This window comes from Eucalyptus grandis, chromosome 6 (genome assembly GCF_016545825.1).
Source record: "Eucalyptus grandis isolate ANBG69807.140 chromosome 6, ASM1654582v1, whole genome shotgun sequence".
Classification (NCBI taxonomy): domain Eukaryota; kingdom Viridiplantae; phylum Streptophyta; class Magnoliopsida; order Myrtales; family Myrtaceae; genus Eucalyptus; species Eucalyptus grandis.
In genome coordinates, this window is record NC_052617.1 from 5,516,682 (window position 1) to 5,542,941 (window position 26,260).

The following is a 26,260-nucleotide window of genomic DNA, read 5'->3' on the forward strand; positions in this document are numbered from 1 at the left end:
GATTGCTGACGTGGCAGTGCAATCATTGCTAGCCATTTTATGCGGTGCGCACGCGATGTAATGTGAAAAACTTTGCTCAAAACACAACGTTTTGCTTAGTTTTCTGACTCTTCTGGTTTTTCTTTTCCTTTTCTTTTCCTTTGTTTTTTCTTCTCTTTCCTTCTTGTTATCATCGGTCTCACATACAGACCGAGCCCATGTCTGTCTCTCCCTCAGTCTTCTTTCTCGAGTTCTTTGTTGTTATTTTGTGCGGGCAAAATCCGTCCCGTTCAAATCGGTTTGATTTCGAAAAAACAAAAAACAAAAACGAATTGATTCTCTGATTCTTTACAGGATGCGAAGCTTGACTTGATTGAAGAGACGTCAAGCACAAATGATTTCTTTAGTACCAGCGAGTTTTGTCCACGCCTCAATCGAACTCTCAAAGGATGCAATGTCATTTTCCTGATAGTGCTTTCTCCCTCTAATTTTCAAATTGCTCTTCCAGCGGCTCTCGAACCAAAAAGTGTTAAATTATGTCTGGAATTTGATCCATCCATTGAATATTACCCTATCTAAAATAGTTTAATGTTCGGAGGCGCATGAGCTGCAATTATTATAAGCTGTGCATGGGTCTCATACAAGAGAAATTCGTTTCGTTCTCTTCAGTTAAAGACAAAAGAGACGGTACGTTTTCTTCTTCTTCTTTTTTCGCAAGAGGGCAATGGAGTCTTCAATTTTGTTCATGCGCAGGCTGCATCAGAAGAAGCTGCCTTCGTTTTCCTTGCACACGCGGCTGCAAGATTAAATAAGGAGAGGGGCCACGAGCTGGACAAGTTGATGGAGACTTCCCCTTTTTTTTCTTTTTCTTTTTTCTATTTTTGATAACCGAAGACTCCACTACAGGCCCTTCATGCCCAAAAGGCTCATGAGGGCCGGGTCCTTATACCTCGAGAGAGACTAACCCAGCAACCCACCGCTAGAACCCCCAACTTAAATCACTAACAATTGCGGGTTTCGAACTCTCAACCTAAGCAATGAAGAATGGATTTTCAACCAACGCAGCTATTCACGAATAGGTGAGACCTCCCTTCTTTATCACCGTAAAAGGTGATAATTGCGGTGTCCCAATATATTTGCAAAGATCTGGTCCGTTTTACAACAAAAAGAAATAAACTTATATCCTCGGTCGGCATATGTATTATATAACATTGTGTAACTTGTATGAGTATTCAAATGTGGTGGCTTGGAAGAGAGAATATAATTTGCATATAGAAAGGACGCGAACCTTGAACGATTCCTTCCACCATCATTGTGATATCTCTCGATTAGCTTACTCCCCTCCCATTATCGAGCCTCGTAGTTTTCTGTTTTCATTGTGATACATTTTTCCTAGAGGCCAACATCCTATTGGTAAAAGCAAAGTTGATTTCGTTTTTCATATATATAAATCCAGAGTCGCTCTCTCATGTTTGGTGTATAGTTTAGTACATTCATATCTCATTTGACATCCTAAAAGTTCGTCAAAGCCGCTAGCCCGGGCAACCACTCCCTGCTCTCATCATTCTTGGTCATTACAATGACGTTTCTCATCGTTCTTCGACCAAAGAGGACAAGAGAGGGAGTTTTTTTATAATGAACAAACTAATTCAGAATTTATGTATGTGAAGCCAAGAGAAAACAGTGGTGTGACTGATGTGAACACTTGATATATGATGGACAAAGAGAATCGAGGACATGGTTGTTGTCGTGGGGCGAATCAAGATTCAGGATGCCTTCAGGCCACTACATACATGAACAGGCCAACAAATGAAAAATAATACAACTCTCTCTCTGCCACTTTAGTGGAATGCAGCTCTTCAGTGAGTCAAATCTGAGGTTTAACTGTTGAAACAGCCTGGCTTTAGGTTCACGCAAAACAACTTTGCACTTATAAGAATGACATGACCACACTGCATTGATAAATTTCTAGTGCGTGCATGTCTCGATATGGGCACTGCTTGCGGATATTGAAATTTACGCCGATCTAGACGTAACCGAACAAAAGAGGGAAGTGCCATCAATCATGTTCTTCCCCAAGCTAAGAGAGACTTTATATCTTTTTTTTTCTTTTTTTTCTTTTTTTTCTTTTTTTGGCTGAACCAAGCTAAGAGAATCTAATTATCAAAGCACTGATGCGATATGCAACTCCAAACATGTGACGTGAGTGGACAAACCTCACTATCAACTGATTTGTGAGTTCTCATCGTCACAAGCCGTGATTCTCGGCATGTCTACACCAGAAGCAACTCTTTCACTGGGAAGTCCACTCCCTCACTGCTTATTTTGATTTGAACTGTGTTTCTGGTTCACAGCTGATTGGAATAGGCAACGTTGTCTTGTTCCTATAATTACTAGCCATGGCAATGGAGGGAGAGGTCACGGAGGAGCTGCTGAAAAAATCGGTAGCAGTGGAAGTAGGTGATGGTGGCAAGGATGAGCCATTGAAGGACAGGATATGGAGTGAGACCAAGAAGATATGGATTGTCGCGGCGCCTGCAACATTCACCAGATTCTCCACCTTCGGGATTTCTATCATCAGCCAAGCTTTTATCGGTCACATCGGGTCCATCGAACTGGCTGCCTATTCTCTCGTCTTCACAGTCCTCCTGCGATTTGCAAACGGCGTCCTGGTAAGTGTCAGCATGTTCTCCATTACTTTAATTGTAGATCTGTTCGCATCATCGAATCATGTAGTATGGTATCTTCCAGTTGTTCATCTTACATCGGCACTTGCAGTTTGCAAAAGTTTAATTCTTTATCTCTGTGCTTCTTGTTTATTGATGCTTCTTAAGCACACGTTGGGTCGTTAAGCCCAACACTGAATAATGAATGATGATTTTTTTCATAGAAGCAGTCTTATGTCCCTGAAGTAATAATGCTCAAAGACATAAAATAGCTGCCACGAAGCACTACCCCAGTTCCAACTTCTCATGGAAGATGCTAGTCAGCTTTCGATCGACTTTCTGAATATGTTGGAGCTAGTGAAATTGTAATGTAAACAAGGCATCAAAAGAGCAAAAAGGAAAATGAGTTTGGAGTTGATCCTGGGCCATATGGCTTTGGCTTTGAATGAAACAATACTATGTTTCTGTAGGAGAAGAGCATGACCAACATGACTTTGAGTGAATTTGCTAAAAACGACTCCATGCATAGCTTTTTATTGCCTGGTAGAGGAAACTTGCATCATGTAAATCGTGATGTTGTTCAGAAATCTGAGTTTTGAAGTTATTTAAAACACGCTTCTTGTCCATGGAACTTGCAGCTTGGCATGGCAAGTGCACTAGAGACCCTATGCGGCCAGGCCTATGGCGCGAAACAATACCGCATGCTTGGAGTGTACCTCCAGAGATCATGGATTGTCCTAACAATCTGCTCTGTCTTTCTAGTTCCTCTGTTCATCTTCACCGCACCACTGTTAAAGGCATTAGGCCAGGAAGATAAAATTGCAGAGGTCGCTGGAGAAATCTCACTCTGCTTGATCCCAATCCTCTTCGCCTTTATCTCCTCTTATACCTGCCAAATGTTTCTCCAAGCGCAGAGTAAGAACATGATCATTGCATACATGGCAGCATTCTCGCTGGTGTTTCATGTAAGCCTCTCGTGGCTATTGACCATGAAATACAAGTTTGGAATTCTAGGCGCTATGGCTTCAGCCATTTTGGCATATTGGATTCCTAATATAGGACAACTTGGGTTCGTGATGTGTGGAGGTTGCCGAGATACGTGGAAGGGTTTCTCGACTTTGGCCTATAAGGACTTGTGGCCCGTGATCAAGCTCTCACTTTCATCCGGCGCGATGCTATGGTAAGGCATCAATTCATCAACGGGTCATGATATTTCATTCTCTTTCATACAAGATATTAACTGAATTCCTATTCTTTGCTAAATGTCAGTCTCGAGCTGTGGTACAACACAGTGTTGGTTCTTCTAACAGGCAACATGGAAAATGCGGAGGTTTCCATCGATGCGCTCGCCATCTGGTAACTGTGATGCACTTCCATTCTTTCTGCTACAGTCCTTTCTATTTCGTTAGGGAAATGCCTTGACTTACAAAGACGTATTATCAATGGCTTGTTCTCCAAGATGATATAGAATAATTTCATTTTGCAGCCTCAACATCAATGGTTGGGAAATGATGATCTCCCTCGGTTTCTTGGCTGCAGCAAGGTATAATCATGAGTCATGACTCCAATTGACCGGTAATTCCTCCACCACACTTGCATTATACCAGCAATTCTGAATTTTGTATGTTTTTTCAGCGTTCGAGTATCTAATGAACTAGGAAGAGGGAGTGCTAGATCAGTAAAGTTCTCGATCGTGATGTTAGTGCTCACATCCTTCACCATCGGATTTGTTCTCTTTGTGTTCTTCCTCTTCCTCAGGGGGCGTCTGGCTTATATTTTCACTAAGAACGATGAGGTTGCCAACGCCGTGGCTGATTTATCACCTCTTCTGGCTATTTCCATACTTTTGAACAGCATCCAACCAGTGCTTTCTGGTACTTCTTCTCCACTATTCCCTCCCAATCAGATGAATAAAAGTATAATATTCCTTAGAGAATTTCTTGATGGTTTTCGGATATTACTGACATGAGTGGACACATATAGACGATCGATACACAAATGTTTCGTGGGATTCATGTTTTTCTTTCGTGGGATTCAGTGAGGTCCCTTATAATTCGAGAAATATGACGATTAATTGTATGACGTAAGCAATATGTGGTGGATTAATATCAAATCATTAGTACTTGATAGTGATTGAACATTAGTGTCAACATTTCTCTATCAGGAGTCGCCGTTGGAGCCGGTTGGCAAAGCACAGTAGCCTATGTCAACATCATAAGCTATTACCTAGTAGGGATTCCCGTGGGAGTCGCACTTGCCTATTTTCTAAGTATGCAAGTGAAGGTGAGCTACTAATTTCCTTTCCAAGTCGGTCTGCATTGGCGAATCTGCATATCATGAATGAGACATGTCAAAATGGGCTGAAGCTCTCGACCTGCACCTGCAAAATTGAAATTCCCAGCACTTATTTTTCCTCTTGTAGGGCGTGTGGCTTGGAATGCTGTTCGGAACTTTTGTTCAGACTGTAGTACTGATCATTATTACTTGCAAAACTGACTGGGATAAGCAGGTGCGCTGGATATTACTATTCTCCATTAATTCCTGATGATTGTGAGGGTCAGTGAATCTCTGTCCTTCTGCAGGTATCACAAGCTCGAACACGCGTTAATAAGTGGCTCGTGGCTGAAGAAGGATCACACAAGGCTGGCACGGGTGTTTGATTTGATCTTTCTTGTTCTCCTCTTATTCTTGTGAAGATAGCGAAAAATTCTGTAAAACGTGCGTCGAATCTTGTAGGGCGATAGGCTGACCTTGACTTTATTACAGTTAGCGCCTTGATAATATAATGTCCTGTAAAACGTGCGTCGAATCTTCATTTAGTAAGATAACTTTACGAGCAGTTTTAAAAGAGGAACTTCAGATCAGTGGAAATGCTGTCAAAACATTACTTATTTGACCTAAATTAAAGCTACGATGACATTCTAGCAAATCTATGAAAAGGGCAATTGAAATGAGAAACGATATACTTGATTTCGACACTGTTTCTCCTCCAGTAATCCTATGTCATTTTATCAAAGCAAGCAATTTCCTATCATGTCGAACATCTTCCTTCTAGAGCGCATTTTGAGTTTTACTATGTTGCTCATCTATGAATAGATTTTCAGTTCTCTTTCGAATTGAATATGGGAAATGTTAATTGCTCAATGTTTGTAATCTGCTCGCCAGTAAGTTTTAGCACGTGCTTGAGCGCTTGAGTAGTTGTCATTGCCTATAAACAGCAACGCTAGCAACGCTCATTTCAAAGGATGACTTACGTGCCTAACTTAGAAAGCAGCAACATCTGGTGGTCTTGAAATGAGGAAGTAGCTTTACATGACGACATTCGACTAAGTGTCTTCCATAGATCCTGCAAGATCCTTGACTATATCCCTAGACATTGTGCAGAATGCTAATGCTTTTGGGATGACACAAATATATGTAGTTCTCAGTGCTGTGTTGTCTTTTTCCAGCTTTCTGCTAATCGATCAGACAAATTGAGTTAAGACATTGTCTATTGCCGTGCTCAATGCATATGCATGAACTCTGCACCACAAAAATCTCAATTTTGTCCTGGAGGTGCTCGTTCCTTCTTAAGAAACAGGCGGGTGTACCGCAAATGCTGTCATAGACAGAATACAAATCCAACTTTCATCACTGTTCATGTAGAAAAGAGCGAGGAATGGTGGAGCAACCCCACAAATCATTCCTATCCATATTTTCTGTAAGGGTGAAATGAAATGAATTTGAAAGCTTATTACATAGAACTGTCAGATGAAAGTGAGCTAAATACTAAGAAAATGCAAGTTTTGGAAGTTGGTTTTGCTTGAATTCATACAAGTCACCTTTGAATTAACAAATTAAACGACCCGACAATTTGGTAGACTTGCAATATATATTCAATATGTACTTTAGTTAAGCTGATTATAGAAAGAGGTAATTATCAAGCACTTGCACTTATGCCCAAAAAAAATACTTGTACTTTTCCTTCTTCTTTTTTTGGTAAGATTGCCCAAAATAATATTTTTGCAAATTAATTTGCTAAGATTTTATCTTATCTTCTTATTTAATAGTAGTACAGATATAAATAAATTAAAAGTACAGATGTACCATCTTAATCCTTTCATAGATTTTTATTGTGATCTGTGAAAAATTTGAAGTTAAATGGAAAATTTATTTATGTAACAAAACTACATGTACTTTAAATATAAAAATTGTAATTTCAAATAAAATTTCCAATATCGTGAATTATATCGACAATTTGTATCCTAAATGTCATTTGTAATTACCACCGTCTATATTAAATTAACTAAATATACAAAACATAGACAGTAAATTATATGTCTACATATTATAAATGATTACCATATATAATGAAATGACTAAAGATATAATATATTTTAAGGACTTTTACTCAACATTATGGATTAATGTCAATATGAAACGACAAAAAGATTTTGATTATCTAAATTCTTTGCAAGATACCACGCTTGACCTGATTCTAGTGAGTTTTGTCCACACCTCAATTGAACCGTCAAAAGACGCAATTTTTTTTGTTTCCCGATGATCCTTTCTCCCTCTAATTTTAAATTCCACCTGTAAAATTCATATGTCGGTAGGACGATAACCATTTCTCTAATCAATCCGCAACTCCCGACGATTGCTATCATTGTCAACGCGAACTCACCCATTCGATCGGAGAAGACGAGAGTTTTTGAAATGTATGTGGAGCCAAGGCGATAATGGCGAAATGACACCACCATGGTACCTAATATTTTTTACTCGGAGAGAATCGAATCCATAATTATTGTGGTGAGGTGAATCAAGATTCCTAATGCTTTTTTGACATTACATAAATAAACATGCCAACAGATAAAAAGAATGAATGCAACTACTGTTGCCACTTTTGTCATACCTCGATTCTCGAACGTGTGTTCATCCCTCTCTGATTGATAAAATTTTGCGACTTCTCAGGACGAGTCGCCGACTCTTGTCTTTTATTGCACATGCCAACAGATTCTTGATGCTTTTTTACATTACATAAATAAACATGCCAACAGATAAAAAGAATGCAACTCACATTTGCCACTTTTGTCACTTCTCAATTCTCGAGCATGTGTCCATCCCTCTCGATCAATAAAATTTTGTGATTTCCCAGAAGAACCGCCGACCTTTGTCTTTTATTGCACATGCCAATAGATTCCTAATGCTTTTGACATTACATAAATAAGCATGCCAATAGATAAAAAGAATGCAACTACTTTGTCACTTTTGTCACACCTCGATCCTCAAGCGTGTGTCCATCCTCTCTGATCGATAAAATTTTGCGACTTTTCAAGACGAGTCGCCGACCCTTATTTTTTATTGTACATGTGAAAGCGAATAATAAATCCCTAACAATAATCATCTCGAGATAGAAAAGCAGGACAACAAATTCACAAACAAACATGCTTTTATAAACATATTAAGTCATGTACAAGAACATATGCTCAAAAGATTTTAAGAGACATTTCTCCAAAAGAAGTTGACCTAACCGACCTAGTCCCCTCAGCTAGGCTCCGGATCCACCACTCTGCGATCTTGAAAATTTAAGCTCACGGAGTGAGATATAAATTTCAGTAAATTCACGCTTTAAACCCCGATTAGGAGGGTAATACGCCTAAAAGCGTCATAATCACACAATCACACAATCATAAAGATTTACCTCATCTCATATTCACTCTACAGGTCAATACAATTTATATCACAAATAGCCATAAAGATATGAGCAACAATTAAGTTCATCAATAGGAACGCCATACTCAATATAACAAAGCACAATGGTCCTGATTATAGAGCCAAATTGTTATGACACGTCCCATACAGTGCCACACAATTTTGTCCCATAATCCGATGCGTTCAACTCAATTAATCATGCATTCCTAGTTTTGATCTCGACATATAGCATGGCTTACTTTATGTTCGGCAGTCTTCTAGCGTAGTTAGGCATTGTTTCACTTCATTGAGCACGACATCGTCATTTCCCAAATGAGCATAGGTTCAGAATCTACTACGACCGGCATCTCGTTGTCTAAGGGTGTTCCATATAAGGATAACATCCAATTTAACAGCCTGGGACGATTTCTCTTAACCAACACAGGCACCGTGCATTGCACTCAAATATCTCCATTAAAATGGTGAATCTAGCCTATTTTCTTCGCATTAGAAATACTCGTGAAAATAGTCGTGTGTAGGTATACGGTCAACTCAACCTAGAAAAATTGATATCTTCCAATTTAAAATCCCACTGTTTTATATAGTATATAAAACTATTTTCAATGTTAAAATTTGACACTCGGAATTTTCTGAATAAATATTGGAAATTCACCAATTTTGGAATAAATGACCAAACATCCAATCCGCACTCAATTTGCACAAATTAACATTCAATTGTAGAAATTAACCACACCATTGCCAATCAGTACAAAATTCTAGTCATTAGCTATCCCTATCTAATTTCCGGAAAAATATTTAATAATTAAATAATTACTGAAATTAATTAAATAAATCAATTTAAATACCGAAAATACTAACCTAGGCCGAAATTGCTAATTTAAATACCGAAACCCGAACCTATCTAGATAAATAGCACACCCTATCTAGGCCTTGATTAATTTAATCTAACCAACTAATATGCACAATTAACTAATTAAATCACTAATCTAATCTAACTAACCGCCTAATTCCTAATTAAATTAAACTAAACATCCCTTAAACGCCATTAGTCTTCTAAGAATAGTTTAGTGCATAAACTAGCCAATTTAAAGTGAAAACCGGATCACCGTGACGGTGGCTGAAACCTAGGTAGCACGGACACGTTCAAAGGGCCTCCGTGTCGTGTCGGACACCCCGACACGTGTCCGACACGCTCGGACACGCTCGGACACGCGGTCAACACGTGTCCGAGTTTCCGACACGTGGTCAACTCTTTCCGACACGCGCGTTGGAGCGTGTCCGGAGGTTTGTGGGCGGATCCGCAGGTGCGAAGGGAAGAAAGTGATGGAGGGTGAAAGCAAGGGTGAGGGAGCTAAGGCGACGCCGCGAGCGGCGACAAGGAGGGCTCCGACCGCCGGCTGCAACACCGAGAAGCCTTCTCGATCGTCTTGGTTGGCTGCGACCGCCGACTGCAACGCCAAGATGGAAAACGGAAAGGCCGTGATGGAGGGCTGGATGCGAGGCTACGACGGGCCGACGGCAAGAGGGTAACGAGGCAAGGCATCGGTGAGAGGTGGAGGCCAAGCGAGGGAGAGGAGAAAGAAGGCAATCGCCGATTGTTAGGGTTTTCAATTTTTGGAAGAATAGCAAGGAGAGAGAGGATGTGTCGACGGCTTCTTGGGGAAAAAGAAAACCTCGTGCAATGCAGTGACTTTGGGAAGAGACGTGTGCAGGCGGTGGGTGGGGTGGGGAAATAAATGGATGGGACCATTTAACCCTAAAAAAAGTATTAAACATTAAATAACTTTATTTTTTTCGGCAAAATCTGCAAAAGTTCTCTCTTTCTTTTCAAGACAATAAGAGAAATGGATCGAGAGCCTTTGCGTGCGTTGAATAACTTTATTAATACATGTTATTAATATAGATTTATTATAGGCTTTTATTATTATTTATTTATTTATGAATTTGAATAAATTAATTTAAAAATAATAATTAATCATGTATATATAAAGATATCTATTTAATATTTAACGTGTCGGAACGTGTCGAAATTCTATACTTTTTTAGAAATGACGTGTCACGTGTCGTGTCGTGTCGTGTCGTGTCGCGTGTCCGTGTCGCCGTGTCCGTGCTACCTAGGCTGAAACTTGAGGTTGCAGCGGTCGCCAACAGGGCTCGGACCGGGCCTAGAATCGGCCCAATAAATCTCAGCCCAAGCTGAGATTTGTTCTGGATTTGGGCTGGACCCAAGCTGGGCTGGGCTTACTTCATGGGCTCCAAGTGGGCTGCTGGACCAAAGCTGAAGATGCTGAATTTGTTGGGCTTCGAAAGGGCTGGAGTTTGTGAGCTTGCTGGACTGAACTGAGCTGACATCGTGTGGGCTGAAGATGGGCTGCTGGGGCTTGGCTTCAGTCCACGGGCTGAGCTTGTGGACTTGGGCCAAGATGCTGGATTCAATTGGATTGGATTGCTGGGCTTGCGAGCTGAGCAATCCGAAGCAGTGAAGGAGGCGATGCTGAGGACGCGGACGAAGAGGGCAGCAAGAGAGATGGGACCAGCAAGCATCAACGCGGGGCTTCGGTGGACAATTCGCTGGGGCTTGACTTCGTGCCGCTCAAATGAAGACACGAAGAAGGTGGGGCAGCCAATTCGGTGGAGGTGGCAGCGAATAAAAAAGAGAAACAGCTTCGATGGACGCTGGACTTCGATGGAGTGAGAAGCGGACGCGTGGGCTGAAGCTCGTGTGGGCTTGGAGGAAGATGGCTTCGAACGTGGCAGCTGCAGTTGCGTGGATGTCTTCGGTTAAGGGAACAAAGTATGGTGGAAGCTGCTGGTTTTGATTGAGGGACGGCTTCGGTGAAGAAAGGTTGCACGAAGGAGAGAGCTGCGAGGAAGAAATGAAAGCGAAACGTAAACAGGAGGGGTCGAGGACGAAGACGCACGAAGAAGGGGGGAAAAAGGGACCGGCTGAAGTGCTGGATAAACTAAGGACGAGGGGGCCAAAGTCAACATATTTATCCCCTCCATTGATTGCATGTCCCCTATTTCTTTCTTGAAGATAAATCCACTATTAAATCCAATTTTGACGCAAAAAATCCAACCAACAAAACCGGCCTCCAAATTTACCTAATAGAAATTCAATTTCTTCGCAATTCTCTCCAGTTCGACGTTCGATTTTGCCAAGGAAAAAGCCCATACAATTTCCTGCAAGTCCCCTTCGCCATACAGCTCGATATGGAAGCCAAAATTTCCTTTAATTTGGCTCATCCGAATTTTCATTAATTTTCGAATCGTCCGAAACTATTTTCCGCAAAAATCCTAGAATTTTTGAAAATTCTTCAAAGGATGAGTCAACGTTCTTAAAATAGATCATGAAACAATAGAACTTTCAATTTCTAAAATTAGGTTTGAATTTGCGGTTAATTTCAATTTGAGGCGATTTTTGCATGACCTACTATACTTGGATAACTTTTAAAAAATTTAGTGCAATTGACATGTGATCGATTTATTTAGAGTCACAATGTACATCTTCAACTCATCGGCCACTCTCGATTGTCATGAAAATCTCGAAATTTCAAATACGGACATCGGATACAGAAATGACAAAAAAATCGGTCTAGTGCCGTTCGACAAGAATTTTGCAATTAGGTGGAATCACCCATGCACTAATCACATATCTCTATCGAATCAACCTATCTTCGGTCTCTGATCAATTTTTGACGGTGCCGTAATGACCCTTGCAGATCAACACGATCGAGCAGTCGATTTCCGATCGAATTTTCAAGTCTATTGCATTAAAATCTCTTAGTGGTTTTCCCAAATAGTCTAGTTATCTCGTGAATGATCAACTCCGAGAATAGCACTATCGGCATAAGGCCCGATTTATTTAATCAAAACAAAGTCTGAAAATTTATGCTGTCACAATTTCACCTGGAAGCTGGCTTTTCAATGAGCCAAATCTGAGTTGAAACCATTTGAAAAACTTCGGTCCAGGTTCATGCAAAACTCCTTTGCTTATCCTCATTTCATATTTATCACTACTTTTGGAGCCACTTCATTCTTCCCATGAAGACTGTCATGCCACACTGCATTAAGAAATTCCTAGTGTCTGTGACGTCTCGACATGAACACTATTTGCCGGTATCAAAATTTATGCTGATCTAAACGCAACTGAACAAAAATGGGAAATCCATCAATCATGTGCTTCGCCTTACCAAATTTTGGTGATGATTTGTTAATACGTTGAGCTGGGCATGATTGCCCCTATACTAGCACAGGATTGTCAATCATGCCATTTTAAATTTGATATATCTGCACTAGAGTTTTGGGTACTGTTACTCCTTTAAAAGTTCGTATGCCTTGTCCAAGCTAAGACGGTTCTTTTTTCTTTTTGGCTGAACCAAGCTAAGAGAGTCTAGTTATCGGAGCGGTGATGCGGTTCGCAACTCTAAACATGTGACGCGAGCACACAACCTCACTATCGATTAATTTATCATGAGTTCTCATCATCCAAAGCCATGATTCTTGGCATGTCTACACCAAAAGCAACTCTACTAGAAAATCCAGTCCCTCACTGCTAAATTTCATTCAAACTGTGTGTTTGGTTTACAGCTGATCTGGATAGGTAACGTTGTGTTGGGCATATAAGTGAACATAGGTCTAATTACTAGCCATGGCAATGAGGGAGATGGGACTGAGAAGCTGCTGAAAAAATGGGTAGCAGTGGAAGTTGGTGATGGTGGCGAGGATGAGCCATTGAAGGACAGGATATGGAGCGAGACCAAAAAGATGTGAATTGTCGCGGCACCTGCAATATTCACCAGATTCCCCACCTTTGGGATTTATATCATCAGCCAAGCTTTTATAGGCCACATCAGGTCCACCGAACTGGCTGCCTATTCTCTGGTCTTCGCTGTCCTCCTGAGATTTGCAAACGGTGTCTCGGTATGCTTCAGTGTGTTTTCCATTACTTTAGTTGTAGATGTTTTCGCGTCATATAATCATGTAGTGAGGTATCTTGCAGCTGTTCATCTTACATCAACATTTTTAGTTTGCAAAAGATTCCTTCTGTCTCTGTACTAATTGTTTATAGAAGCTTCTTAAGCAAATGTGCTCTTAGCCCAATACTGAATAATGAACGATTCTTTTTTTTTTTTTTTTCATGGAAGCAATCTTATGTCCCTCAAGTAGCAATGCTCAAAGACATAAAATAGATGCCCCGGAGCACTGCACCGGTACCGGCTTCTCATGGAAGCAGCTCGTCAGCTTTTGGTCGACTTTTCAAATATGCTGGAGCCAGTGAAATTGTTATGGTAAAAAGGCGTATAGGAATTGAAAGAGCAAAAAGGAAAATGAATTTGGAGTTGAACCTAGGCCATTTGCATTGTGCTGCACTTTGAATGAAACAATAATATGTTATTGTTGACAAAGAGAATAGCCAACAAGACTTTCAGTGAATTCACTAAAAACACCTCCAGGCATAGCTTTTTATCGCCCGTTAAATGAACCTTGCATCGTGTAATTCAAGTGCAGTTGTTCAGAAATTTGAGTTTTGAAATGATTATAAAACACGCTACCATCCATGGAACTTGCAGCTTGGCATGGCGAGTGCGCTAGAGACTCTATGTCGCCAGGCCTGTGGCGCAAAACAATATCACACGCTCGGAGTGTACCTCCAGAGATCATGGATTGTCCTAACAATCTGCTCCATCTTTCTCATGCCTCTGTTCATCTTCACCACGCCACCTTTAAAAGCCTTAGGCCAGGAAGATGAAATTGCAAAGGTTGCTGGAGAAATCTCGCTCTGGTTGATTCAATCCTCTGCGCCTTCATTGTATCTTTCACCTGCCAAATGTTTCTCCAAGCGCAGAGCAAGAACATGGTCATTGCATACGTAGCAGCATTCTCAGTGGTGGTTCATCTTTGCCTCTCGTGGCTATTGACCATGAAATACAAGTTTGGAATTCTAGGCGCCATGGCTCCCACCATTTTGGCATATTGAATTCCTAATATTGGACAACTCCTGTTCGTGATGTGTGGAGGTTGCTGAAATACTTGAAAGGGTTTCTCGAGTTTGGCGTTTGAGGACTTGTGGCCCGTGATCAAGCATTCACTTTCACCCAGTGCCATGCTATGGCGAGGCAGCATTTCTTCACCGAGACATGAGATTTCATTCTAATTGCTAAATTTCTGTGTGGATCGACATTAGTTTAGTTGGTCTAACCATGTGGTGTCTACATTCTCTAATGTGTGATTATCTTTTGTTGTCGAATAAATGGTGCAATCTGAACACTAGCAATCTCACAACAGAAGAGTATAGCGGCACATCCTTTCTTTTTCATACAAGATTATCACCGAATTCCTTTTCTTTACTAATTGTCAGTCACGAGCTGTGGTACAACACGGTGTTGGTTCTTCTAACAGGCAACATGGAAAATGCAGAGGTTTCCATTGATGCATTCGCCATCTGGTAATTGTGATGCACTTCCGCTCTTTCTGCTCTGCAGTTTTCTTTCATCAAAGGCCTGTTCACTAAAATGAAATAGCATAATTTCATACTCACAGCCTCAACATCGATGGATGGGAAATCATGATCTCTTTTGGTTTCTTGGCTGCAGCAGGTTACACAAGCAAGAGTCATGACTCCTATTGACCATTAATTCCTCCTCCAGAAACTTTACCAGCAAATCTGAATTTTGTACGTTTCTTCCGCATTCAAGTATCTAATGAACTAGGAAGGGGGAGCTCAAGATCAGCAAAGTTCTCAATCATGATGACAGTGCTTACATTGTTCGCCATGGGATTTGTTCTCTTCATTTCTTCCTCTTCTTCAGGGGGCGTCTGGCTTATATTTTCACTGACAACGATGAGGTCACCAATGCTGTGGCTGACTTATCGCCTCTTCTGGCTACTTCCATTCTTTTGAACAGCGTCCAACCAGTTCTTTCTGGTACTTCTCCTCCTTCCTAATCAGATGAATAAAAGCACAATATTACTTGGAGAAGTTCTTGATGGTTTTTGGTTATCACTGACATGAGTGAACATAAAGTTAATTGATCAATACATAAAATTTTCATAAAATTTATATATCGATCTATTGTATGATGTGTGAATTAATATCAAATCATGGGTACCTGATTGTGAATGAACAATAGTCTCAAAATTTATTTATCAGGAGTCGCCGTTGGAGCTTATTGGCAGGGCATAGTAGCATATGTCAACATCATAAGCTACTACCTAGTAGGGATTCCTGCGGGTGTCGCGCTTGCCTATTTACTAAGTATGCAAGTGAAGGTGAGCTACTAATTTCCTTCAAAGACGGTCTGCATTGACGAATTTGCATGTCAATGTGTGAGACACGCCAGAATGGGCTGAAGCTCTCGATTTGCATCTGCAAAATTGAAATTTTTAACTCATCATCTGTCTTGTAGGGCGTGTGGGTCAGAATGCTGTTCAGAACTTTCGTTTAGACTGTAATGCCGATCGTTATTACCTGCAAAACCGATTGGGATAAGCTGGTGCGCCATATTACTATTCTCCATAAATTCCTGATGATTTGAGAAGGTCAATGAATATCCATGTTGGTCTGCAGGTATCACTAACTCAAACACAGCGTTAATCGGTGGTTCGTGGCTGAAGAAGCATCAGACAAGGCTGGCACGGGCGTATGATTCCATATTTTTCATTCTCCTCTTATTCTTGTGAGGACAACGAAACTTCTGTATCGCAATGGGAACTGACCTTGACTTCATTACAATTCAGCGCCTTGATAATAATATAATGTCCTGTAAAATGGGTCTAGAATTGTCGATTAGTAAGATAAGCTTACGAGTAGTTTTAAAGTAAGGAACTTCAGATCACTGGAAATGCTGCCAAAACATTCTTATGCGACCTAAAATAAAAATCAACGATGACATTCTTGCAAATTTTTGAGAAGGGTAATCGAAATGAGAAAGGACGTATTTTCATGATTTCCACACTGTTTCTGCTCCTGCAATCCTGTGTCATTCCATCAAAGCAAGCAATTTCCTATCACGTCGAACATCTTCCTTCCGAAGCACATTTTGAGCTTTAAATGTAGGAAATGTTAATTGCTCGATATATGTAATCTGGTCGCGAGTAGTTTTAGCACATGAGCTTGAGCCTTGAGAAGTTGTCATTAATATATAAATGGAAATGCTAGCATGACGGCATTTGACAACATTTGACTAAGTTTCTTCCATAGATCCTTTAAAATTCTTGTCTATACACCTAGGTGTGCCATACTGAGACGATGTGAGATTTGGTTCATTCTTGCCCCCAGGGCCCACGACATCCTAGAGTCAGAGCTGTACCTTATCTGAGCCCTCTTTGACCCCAGCGATCACTCCCGCACTCATCAGAGGATGACAAGATTATATGCAGTTCTCAGTCTTGTGTGTGTTTTACCGCATGAACTCTTCACTACAAAAATCTGCAGTTTTTTCCTAGGGAGTGATGGCTCCCTTTTGTGAAACCGTTGGTGCACCAAACATGTTGTCATTGACAGAGCACAGACCCACCTTGCTTCAGGAGGTAGATATGCTTGTTATAGCATGCCGATACAATGTGCGAATCTGTCGGGCGTCACACTGTTCAGTCTTCTGTAGTGGTATTCCTGGTGCTTTCGTTCGACATCTTGCAGAGTTTCTAAAGTTGACGATCCAGGCGTTCCAATGCCCCTAATCACCTGTAGCAGGAAGGAGCTGGGTGTTTTTAAGACAGTGTATGATATGGGAAGCTGTGGAAGAGAATTACAGTTCATGAATTTCGTGAAGTGCATCAGATCCGTAAAGCTTCAATCTTCGAAGAAGTTACCGGCTCATCCCAAGTTGTTTTCCGTGTCATGTAGACAGAGAGCGCGCAATTGTGAAGCAACCCCACAAATCATTCTTATCCCTATTCTCTATTCTCTATGAGGTTGAATAGAAATGGCTCTGCAAGCAGATCACATAAAACTGTTGCATGGAAGTGAACAGAGTAATGCCAAAAAAGGGGAGTTTTAGAAGTTGATTGCTTGAATACACACAAGTCACATATGAATTTTGCCTCAGATCTTGACCTCCAATCTGGTAGCAACATCCATCATTTACAATTGCAAACGACACTCTTGCCATCCTGCTCCTATGGAACCACCCCTCCCCACTTCAAACCGTGAAGCACCAAACCCATGATTGAATCGGAGCACAAAGGTTAGAAAATATCCCCGGCATGAAAACTCGGCATGGCTATAGCTGTACACCGTCTCCGAACACCGATAGTGCAAAGCAGGTAGGTGAGCCTAGCCATGGACTCATCCCACTTCCCCGCACCTTGCCAAAAACCCGGCAGTCTGGTTGAGCTGCCGAGGAGGCATAGAATCTTGCGGACCGGCCCGAAACATGTCCGCCATGCCCGAGATTGACTTCGATGGCGAGCTTTGCAGCCCATTTTGAGACCCCCAAAGTGGAATGCATTGGAGATCAGACGCACCGAAGCCATGTCTAATCGGGTCGTGGGCCTCGGGCGGTGGGCTTTCGGACCATAATCGGATCGGGTCCTGCGTAAAAAGAGAAACCTCCTCTCCATATCCAGCGCGCGGACGAGGGCCAATCGCCCAGCTGAAAAAAAAAAAAGGAAAAAGGGAAAAAAAAATGAAACTCAGCAAAGCCTATAAATAATAAATAAATAATAAATAAAAGACGACGCCGAGGGAGACCAGAGGGAGAGATCCGTCATTCTGTTTCCACATTGAATCGCATTTGCTGCGGATTTTACTCGGGATCGACTTCAACCGCAATTCAACGAGGCGTTTCGGGAGAGATTTTGCATCCCTCCGTCCCCTCCGATTCCGTTCAGGAATTCGACGGCGGGGAGAAGCGAGAGAGAGAGAGCGAGGAAAATCGTCGCCGCCGACGGAGGATTTTTTTTTTTTTCTTTTTCGGTGGCTTTGGGGGGAGGTTGTAGCCTAGCCGGAGATGGACGGCGTTTTCGGCAAGCTCCGGAACCTGGACGCGTACCCCAAGATCAACGAGGATTTCTACAGCCGCACGCTCTCCGGCGGCGTCATCACCCTCGTCTCCTCCGTCGTCATGGCCCTCCTCTTCATCTCCGAGCTCCGTACGTATATCCTCCGGTCTCCCCGCGCGCGAGGATTCGCGACTCCGCGTGTGTTCCTTGTTAGGGCTTTGCGATCCTGCTAATCGCGCGGGTTTCGAGGTTGATTTTGTCCGTCTTCGTGCTGCCGGATGGTTTCCGTCGCCGGAGATTGGAATTGTCGGTTTAGCGCTAGAGTCGGCCCGCCTGCTATTGAACGTTTGTGAACGAGCCGGAGATCTTCGGCTCCGGATTCTGCTTGATTAGCTGAAACGTTCTTCTCTCAGTGTTAGGTCCTCGATCCGCGGCTCAGTGACTAGCGATTGATAATCGGATTACAAGTTGAATACCAATGACGCTGTTTCTTTTTTTGCGTGCTAATGGGAATTTCGGTGCTATTGTGATCATCAGGAGTTATCGAGCTTCGTTTTATTGATACGCATATATGTCTATGCTTGGGGGTGTAGGTGCTTTTTGCGTCACTCGTCAGCCTTCTCATTTCGAATCTCTTTATCTTGCTTGCAGGATTGTATTTGCATGCGGTAACTGAAACGAAGTTAGTGGTGGATACATCGAGAGGAGAACATCTACGTATCAATGTAATGCATTTTGCTTCTTACAGAGAAGTCTAAATCGGTACTATGATTTTATGGCATTGTTTGGTGTCGATCTTTGGATGGAATATGCAGTTGATCTAGATTTTTGGGCCTCCTATAACAGTATTTGATGAGATTAGGATTATCTTGGCACTGATATTGTTGTTAGTCGCTCATTGTTAGTTCAAATTTAGGAGAATCGATGATTTTAGGAAGGTACGTCAGTTAAGTTTGAGGACCGTGATTACTGTGCTCTGAAGATTTATCATTGACGGTGACTTAGTTGCTATCTGGTTGTACTCACTGAGTGGTTGCTTGATAACCAACTGAACAACTCTATCTTTTGTGATGATTGGTGCTGCAGTTTGATGTCACATTCCCTGCATTGGCTTGCTCTATGCTCAGCCTTGATGCCATGGATGTCAGTGGAGAACAACACCTTGATGTAGTATGTATTAGAGTCTACTTGCAGACTTCTTTCATGAATTATATTCAGCAATTACATTATGGCTTGCTATGGTCTTTCTAACGGGCAAGCCTGAATTTCCAATCTCAGTATTTCTTTATTACTCTGATGAGCTTGAGTGTGTCCGATGCCTTTGTATCCTGCAGAGACACGATATAATCAAGAGAAGATTAGATTCTAATGGCCAGGTGATAGAAGAAAGGCAAGACGGAATTGGTGCTCCAAAGGTTAGTAACGTCATATTCCTAGAAATTATAGATGTGAGCCCACAGTTCTCTTGTACATGATTGAGTTTAGTCTAAAAAAAAGTTAATGCATTTTAATTGCAACTGCATATGACATCTCTGTTGAGTGTTCTGTTGGAATAATTTTATTGTTGGATTTGCATACACATATTGCTTCAGTCTGGCGTAGATGAGATATTCTGGTCAGTCTGCTTCTTTTTGACGTCTCTAGGGCTAGATATTACTCCTGTTTACTTGATTGTCACAGAAAATTTAGGATTGTCATGATAACTTTTGTTCATCGTAGCAAAGGTCAATTAATCGTTACAAACAGATCACATTTGTCATAGGCTCTGATGCTTTCTTTTTCATTCTATTATCAAGCTTCAGTGTCTTCTCAATGCATACATTAGCTCTATAATAATAATAAAGTCTCGCTGCATTTAGTTTGTGCCACTAAAATACTCCCAGTGTGCAATCTCTGAAAATTTTGCAGTTATCTGCAAATTAAGAAATAGTCTCAAATACTCTTTACTATGTCACCTCAAATTCAATCGTGCAGTAATCTGCAAATTAAGATCCTATAGCATTCTTTTTGGATGGCATGATGACTTGACATCCTACTCTCCGTCCTCTTTCCCAGCAGTCTGTTCATTTTTCTCTGCATGGTTCTGTAGTCTATTTCATTTTGGCAATATGCTTATACAAGGTATTTGTATATCCTGGTGACTTTCATATGGCTCTCACTCACTTTTTTTTAGCAGATTGAAAAGCCCTTACAGAGACATGGTGGGAGGCTTGAGCACAATGAGACATATTGCGGATCATGTTATGGAGCAGAAACGGTATGTTTTCTCTTGAGCTAGTGGTATATGGTTCAAACTTACGTGTCTGCTGTAGTTAGCATTTTGCTGTATGCAACAAGATTTCCTTGTTGAATTTGTTGTTGTGCTATGATATATGAATGCTTTTTCTTTTTGTTTTGTTGCACTCTGTAGTCAGATGAGGAATGCTGTAATAACTGTGAAGAGGTCCGCGAAGCATATCGAAAGAAAGGTTGGGCACTTTCAAATCCAGATGCGATCGACCAAGTAAGTCCACGTGATGACTGGTTGAGACTATATATGTCTCCCATTTACTGAAATGACTCTTTGACATGGTCTTGTGAATGGTGCCCCTTTGTGATGGGCAAAGTGATACTATGATCAGAAGATGCTTCCAACTTCTCCTTGGCAGTTATATCTCTTAGGTATTCTGCCATATCCAAAATTAATTTTCTTTCTTTTCTGCTCTGAGGAATGAGGATTGAGACTCCTGTTTTTGGTTTTAAATCTGTTGAATCTTGTGTCCTCCGCCACAGCCAATGCATTATCCCTCCTTTTTCTGCTTTGAGATTGAGATCCGTCCCTACTTTTTCTGTGTTTCTTAAAGTTCATAAAATATTTCACAAACTCCATTGATGCAAAAAAAGCAGGCTGTGCTGCTGGGGAAGGTCTATGGCTCAAATCTGGAACACACATGTTCTGTCCCTTTTGACATTGAGAAGGATTTGGATTCTGCTCCTCATCAAATTTCTTACATCAAATCGGATTGAAGAAACATGTACCTAGAATTAATGTTTGTGACCATGCCTATGAGCAAGTTTTAAGAAAATGGCACATGGATATTTCTTTGATTAGACCAGTAAACCTTAAGCCATTTATGGCTTAACCATTGTTGAGGAGTGAATTCCCAAAGTACTAAGGGTTTGTAATGACCAGCATCAAAAAAGTGGGGCTTCAGTGATGACGCTTTCAATTAAGTGTATTCTTCTCCAAGTTTCTGTTTATAGAATTTTCAAGAAATTTGTAGGAGGGAAAATGCTGTATGCTAGTCCATATTCCTACATAATGGAGCCTCTAAGAATTACTCATCCATCAACTTATATCTAAAAACAAGTGGACAGGGTGTTGATGGTCTGGGAGACTGTTAGTTGCAATCAGTCAGCTTTTGCTTTCATTTTGGTTTTGCTAGGATCGTCCAACTTCAGGAATTTCCTCTCAAATCTTACTTAACAGTTGATTTTTTTCTAAAGTATGAGTGATTGTCTCTTTGCTGGTTCACGGTTGTCAGTAGTAATTGCATGTTTCTGTGGTGTTTCTGTGGCATGCAGTGCAAAAGAGAAGGTTTTCTACAAAAGATTAAAGAAGAAGAAGGTGAAGGATGTAACATCTATGGGTTTCTGGAAGTGAATAAAGTTGCAGGGAATTTTCATTTTGCTCCTGGGAAAAGCTTTCAACAATCCAATGTTCATGTCCATGATATACTGGCATTTCAGAAGGATAGTTTTAATGTAAGTTGTGTGATGCCTTTTATTTCCAAGTTTTTCCTACATGTAGTTACCTTAGCAGTGGACATGCTCAATTAGAAAATTTATAGTGAACACATTGCTTTTATATTTGGAAACATCTAATAGACTATTTAACACAATACAGATTAGTCACAAGATCAACAGGCTAACTTTTGGAGATTATTTTCCTGGTGTCGTAAACCCACTTGATAAGTAAGCACATCATTTTTATCCATGCTGCCAACTTTCGTAAAGGTCATATCTTCTTAATTCGTGATGCATGACCTATCCTATGTTGTTCTGTCTCATGTTTATTCATTTCAGTGTGCAATGGACGCAAGAAACGCCGAGTGGAATGTACCAGTATTTTATAAAGGTCAGTACTGCACCTCTGATGTCTTGACAATTTTTGTAACTCTGAATGTCTTTGTCCATAATATGTAGTACCCTAGCCTTTGACGTGTGATATTACTGTAGAAGAGAACTTTATAGTTGGAGATGATCTGGAGTTGCCTTTCATAACTTGAGGGCTGATATGTGCCATTTGCTTTAGCTTTTTGTGATGTCCTCATTCAATATGTCTAGGATAATAGTGCAGTGAAAAAGAAATAAATTGAGCATCAACCTTTCTTCTGAAAATGCCATAAACTAGCAATCGTTTAGTATGTCAGACTTTTCGATAACCCTGCCACTGCCTATCAATCTTACATGTTCACTTTGTCTTCATGAGATAGAAGGTACCTCTTGCTTGATCCATTTTAGTTTAGTTTCATGGTATGAAGAATTGCTCTTCATATTTCTTATCTCAAAGTGAGGCCAAGGACTGCTTTATCACTTGTTACCTGTTTGATGATGACAAGTCCCTCTTGGATTTTTCTGAGTATATCACGCATTAATATGAATGGAATAGGCATCTGAAGAACTTGCGAGTTTCTGCTTGTAATGTAGCTTCATACTCTTTCAGGTCTCTACTGTGGCATAGAGCATTTTGGTGCAAGTTCTGACATCATCTAAGTTTTCTGCTTCAGTAGTGTCTCTACTGCTTTTCAAGAGTTGTTGTTGCCTTGTGGACCATCTTTTTCGCTATAATTTCAGCTGTTTCAGTGAATCATGTTAGAATATTTAAATAATAGACCAAGTCTTCATCTAACAGCTTAAACTTTTAAAATAATTGGCAGCGATTCCTCAAAATCTCTCATGATATCAGAGTTGTAAGTCCTGAATTTGAATCTTTCCGGGCCCCATTTGCCTCTTTCCATGCTTAGTACTAGGCAAAAAATCAGACTAAGCGTGAGAGTGTATTAAAATATTTAAATAATAAACCATGTCTTCATCTAATGACATAAGCTTTTAGAACGGTTGGCAGTGGTCTCACAAAATCTCACAAATCTATTTTCCCTTTTCCCATTGAAGTGGTGTTAGTGTAGCATAAATCTTAATTTGTCAATATATTACCTTTTCTATTGCATTCCCTTTTGCCAGTTCAAATCAAAGGATGATCTGGGCAATGAAGCAAAAAATTGGCAAAGTGTTGACCAGAAGATTATCCTCTTGGTCTAACCATTTAGCCATGAAATTGCCCATTAACTGTCATTATCCACCTACTCGCTGGTAATCTGTGTGCACGGCTGTCTTTTTTCTTCCTTCTTTTGGTGAGTAAGCTGGAAAGCGCATATTTCAAATGTAGCTTCAAAATGGAGTAGCTTTTTGAGTCTCCCCCCTTTACAAAATTCTAGGTCGTAGTTGTGAGTCAACTTTATTCTGCTTGAACATGTTCAATGATATCTACGGTGAATGTTTTCAATGGGTAGTTAATAATCTTAAAAGTAACCTTTTTCCAGTTCACTTCTTCACTGTCAGATATGCTTTTCCTTTAAAGGCATTGCTTTACAGCTGCAATCTGCTGGATTAGTTGGCAAGACTATAAATCTTTAGTTCTTTGCATTAAATGAAGATGTGCTATCTGTTGTGCAGGTGGTGCCGACTGTTTACACAGATGTGAGCGGGCACACTATCCAGTCAAATCAGGTACATCCAAAACAAATGCAAAATTGGTAGTGTTTTATTGGTACGCTATGTACGCAGTGTAACACTCAGAATCTTTTTTGTTTATGTTGTAGTTCTCCGTAACAGAGCACTTCAGGAATGCAGACATAGGACACCTTCAGTCGCTGCCAGGAGTTTTCTTCTTTTATGACCTTTCTCCAATTAAGGTTGCTACTTCCTGTTCTTGTTTGTTTAAGTTTCATCTTAAACTCGTTGATTTGAAGTTTTAATGCTAAATGGCTGGTAACAAAAGATTCAAGTAGTTCTTATTTAATTTGTGAAACTCTATTGGCACTCGGTTTCATTTTGCAGGTGACCTTTACTGAGGAACATGTGTCATTCTTACACTTCCTAACGAATATGTGCGCTATTGTCGGAGGTACCTTCAAAAACCCTTAATATTTAAAATCTCCTACGGAAATGAAATTGCCTCTTTCAATTATCTCTTTTATTTGAGGTAAGATTAAATGAAGGAAGAAAACTTTCCTTTTTTGTTCTTTTTATGCGTTGGCTGTAAGATCACACTTTAGTACTGCATATTAAGTTAATTAAATAAGCAGGAGGGTCCCAGTAAACTCAATTGGTCATGGTCCATAGTCATTTAAACATCTTTATATGAGGACTCACTTAAAACCCAAAAATAAAAAGAAACTCTGAGAAGAGTTGAGTCATGGACAATGATCAATTGTTCAGGATGGCTCATCATACCAGTTTAATTTGTCCTTGCGTTGCCATGGCTTTAGGATGCTAAATGGCTTACTGGCTTATTAAATTATGAGTAACCAAATTTTCTTTTCATTAGTTTTTAATTCTTATACTTGTTTCCTGATTCACCATCATTATACCAGTTTATTGTTGTACTCATCTTACCATTACTTTGAAAATATTGAACTTATAGTGCCAATCTCCAAGCTAGCCTACTTGAAATTCCTTTCGGATGTTTCAGATGGATTTGTGATAGTAGTTTTTGGTTTTCTAGGTGTTTTCACGGTTTCAGGCATCCTGGATTCTTTCATATATCATGGTCAAAAGGCAATCAAGAAGAAGATGGAAATTGGCAAATTGAGTTAAAAAGTGAGCTAAGGAGAAGCTCGTTGCCGATAGAATGGATCTTTCCGGTACGTGACCCACTAGAGAGATGAAAGGGGAGAACAAAGATGGCCAAAGTGGTTATCTTTGGTAGGTTGGGATGTTTCTTTTGATTATGTTCGATTGGTGCTGATCAATGAACTAGACTGATGCTGTCTGGCTCAACCTTCCAACGGTCATATGACCTGCACTTTTGCCCAGTTCCATCGAGTTGCTATCTGTTTTCATTTGAAGTTGAGCAGTTGTTTCGGATTCTCCTCTTTGAAAGTTATAAAGAAAGTGTACACTAGAATGAGAAAGTTATATTCGTCTTTTAGCATTTAGTTCGGTTTGGTCGAGTATAACAATATTTTAGGACGAGATATACATTGACGTAAAAGGATTCGAGTGTTTCAGATTTTGGTCTCTTAATAATCTTTTAGTTAGTGATCAGAAACATTATCTCGATCTATTTATTGTTGAGGTAATAGTTCTGTAGATATTATTTTCAACAATGATTCTTAAAATCTTGGAAAGAGGAAAAATATTCCAATTGCATAATGTTAGCAAAGCAGAAAAAAGTTTTAAAACTTATTACATTGATACCAATTTAATTTTGAACTTTTTTTTTTCTAATCTTAAACTTTTCAATTGAACTAGTGTAGTTTGTGCCAATTGAGTTCATCGTGCTAATTTTAACTTGAAATTGTTGACATAGACGTTAGTTGTCTTACGTGGTATTATAGATGTTGATGTGGATAATTTTTAAAAATTATTTTGAATTATTTTGTTTTTTTTTCTCTTTCCTTCCTTTCTTTTTTTCCAAATGTGTTGATGGTTGATCATTATGGGTCACAGGTGGCAACCCACGCTTATATTATTTTGAATTTTTTTTTTTTTTTTCTTTCCTTCCTTTCTTTTTCTCCAAATGTGTTGTCGTTTGATCATTATGGGTCATAGGTGGCAACCCACGCTTGGTCTAGGCGAGGCATCGCAACCCTCTCCGATCGGGCCCTCCCCAAATCTAGGCAAGGGTGCGAGGGCTCTCACCAACCAACAGGCGAGGTTGTTGCCCTTGCCAACATTCGCGCCCTTACCTAGACCAGGCGGGGGTCACTAGCTTT

At 40.4% G+C, this 26,260-nt stretch overlaps 2 protein-coding genes and 1 pseudogene across 2 annotated transcripts; all 3 read left to right on the plus strand.

Annotated features, from left to right (window-relative positions):
- Positions 1-1,964: 1,964 nt before the first annotated feature.
- Positions 1,965-5,515, plus strand: LOC104448083 (protein DETOXIFICATION 21). The gene is made up of 8 exons (XM_010061868.3): positions 1,965-2,651; positions 3,284-3,825; positions 3,915-4,001; positions 4,132-4,188; positions 4,281-4,519; positions 4,810-4,928; positions 5,068-5,154; positions 5,228-5,515. The coding sequence occupies exons 1-8, from the start codon at positions 2,379-2,381 to the stop codon at positions 5,303-5,305; spliced, it is 1,482 nt and encodes a 493-aa protein (XP_010060170.2). The 5' UTR covers positions 1,965-2,378; the 3' UTR covers positions 5,306-5,515.
- A 4,144-nt stretch (positions 5,516-9,659) lies between these two features.
- LOC104451240 lies at positions 9,660-15,985 on the plus strand (annotated as a pseudogene).
- A 2,032-nt stretch (positions 15,986-18,017) lies between these two features.
- Positions 18,018-25,554, plus strand: LOC104448082 (endoplasmic reticulum-Golgi intermediate compartment protein 3). Its single transcript, XM_010061867.3, has 13 exons — positions 18,018-18,431; positions 18,933-19,006; positions 19,368-19,451; positions 19,616-19,696; positions 20,458-20,538; positions 20,692-20,784; positions 21,846-22,025; positions 22,168-22,235; positions 22,347-22,398; positions 23,997-24,050; positions 24,143-24,235; positions 24,381-24,447; positions 25,048-25,554. The coding sequence occupies exons 1-13, from the start codon at positions 18,290-18,292 to the stop codon at positions 25,137-25,139; spliced, it is 1,161 nt and encodes a 386-aa protein (XP_010060169.1). The 5' UTR covers positions 18,018-18,289; the 3' UTR covers positions 25,140-25,554.
- Positions 25,555-26,260: the final 706 nt, after the last annotated feature.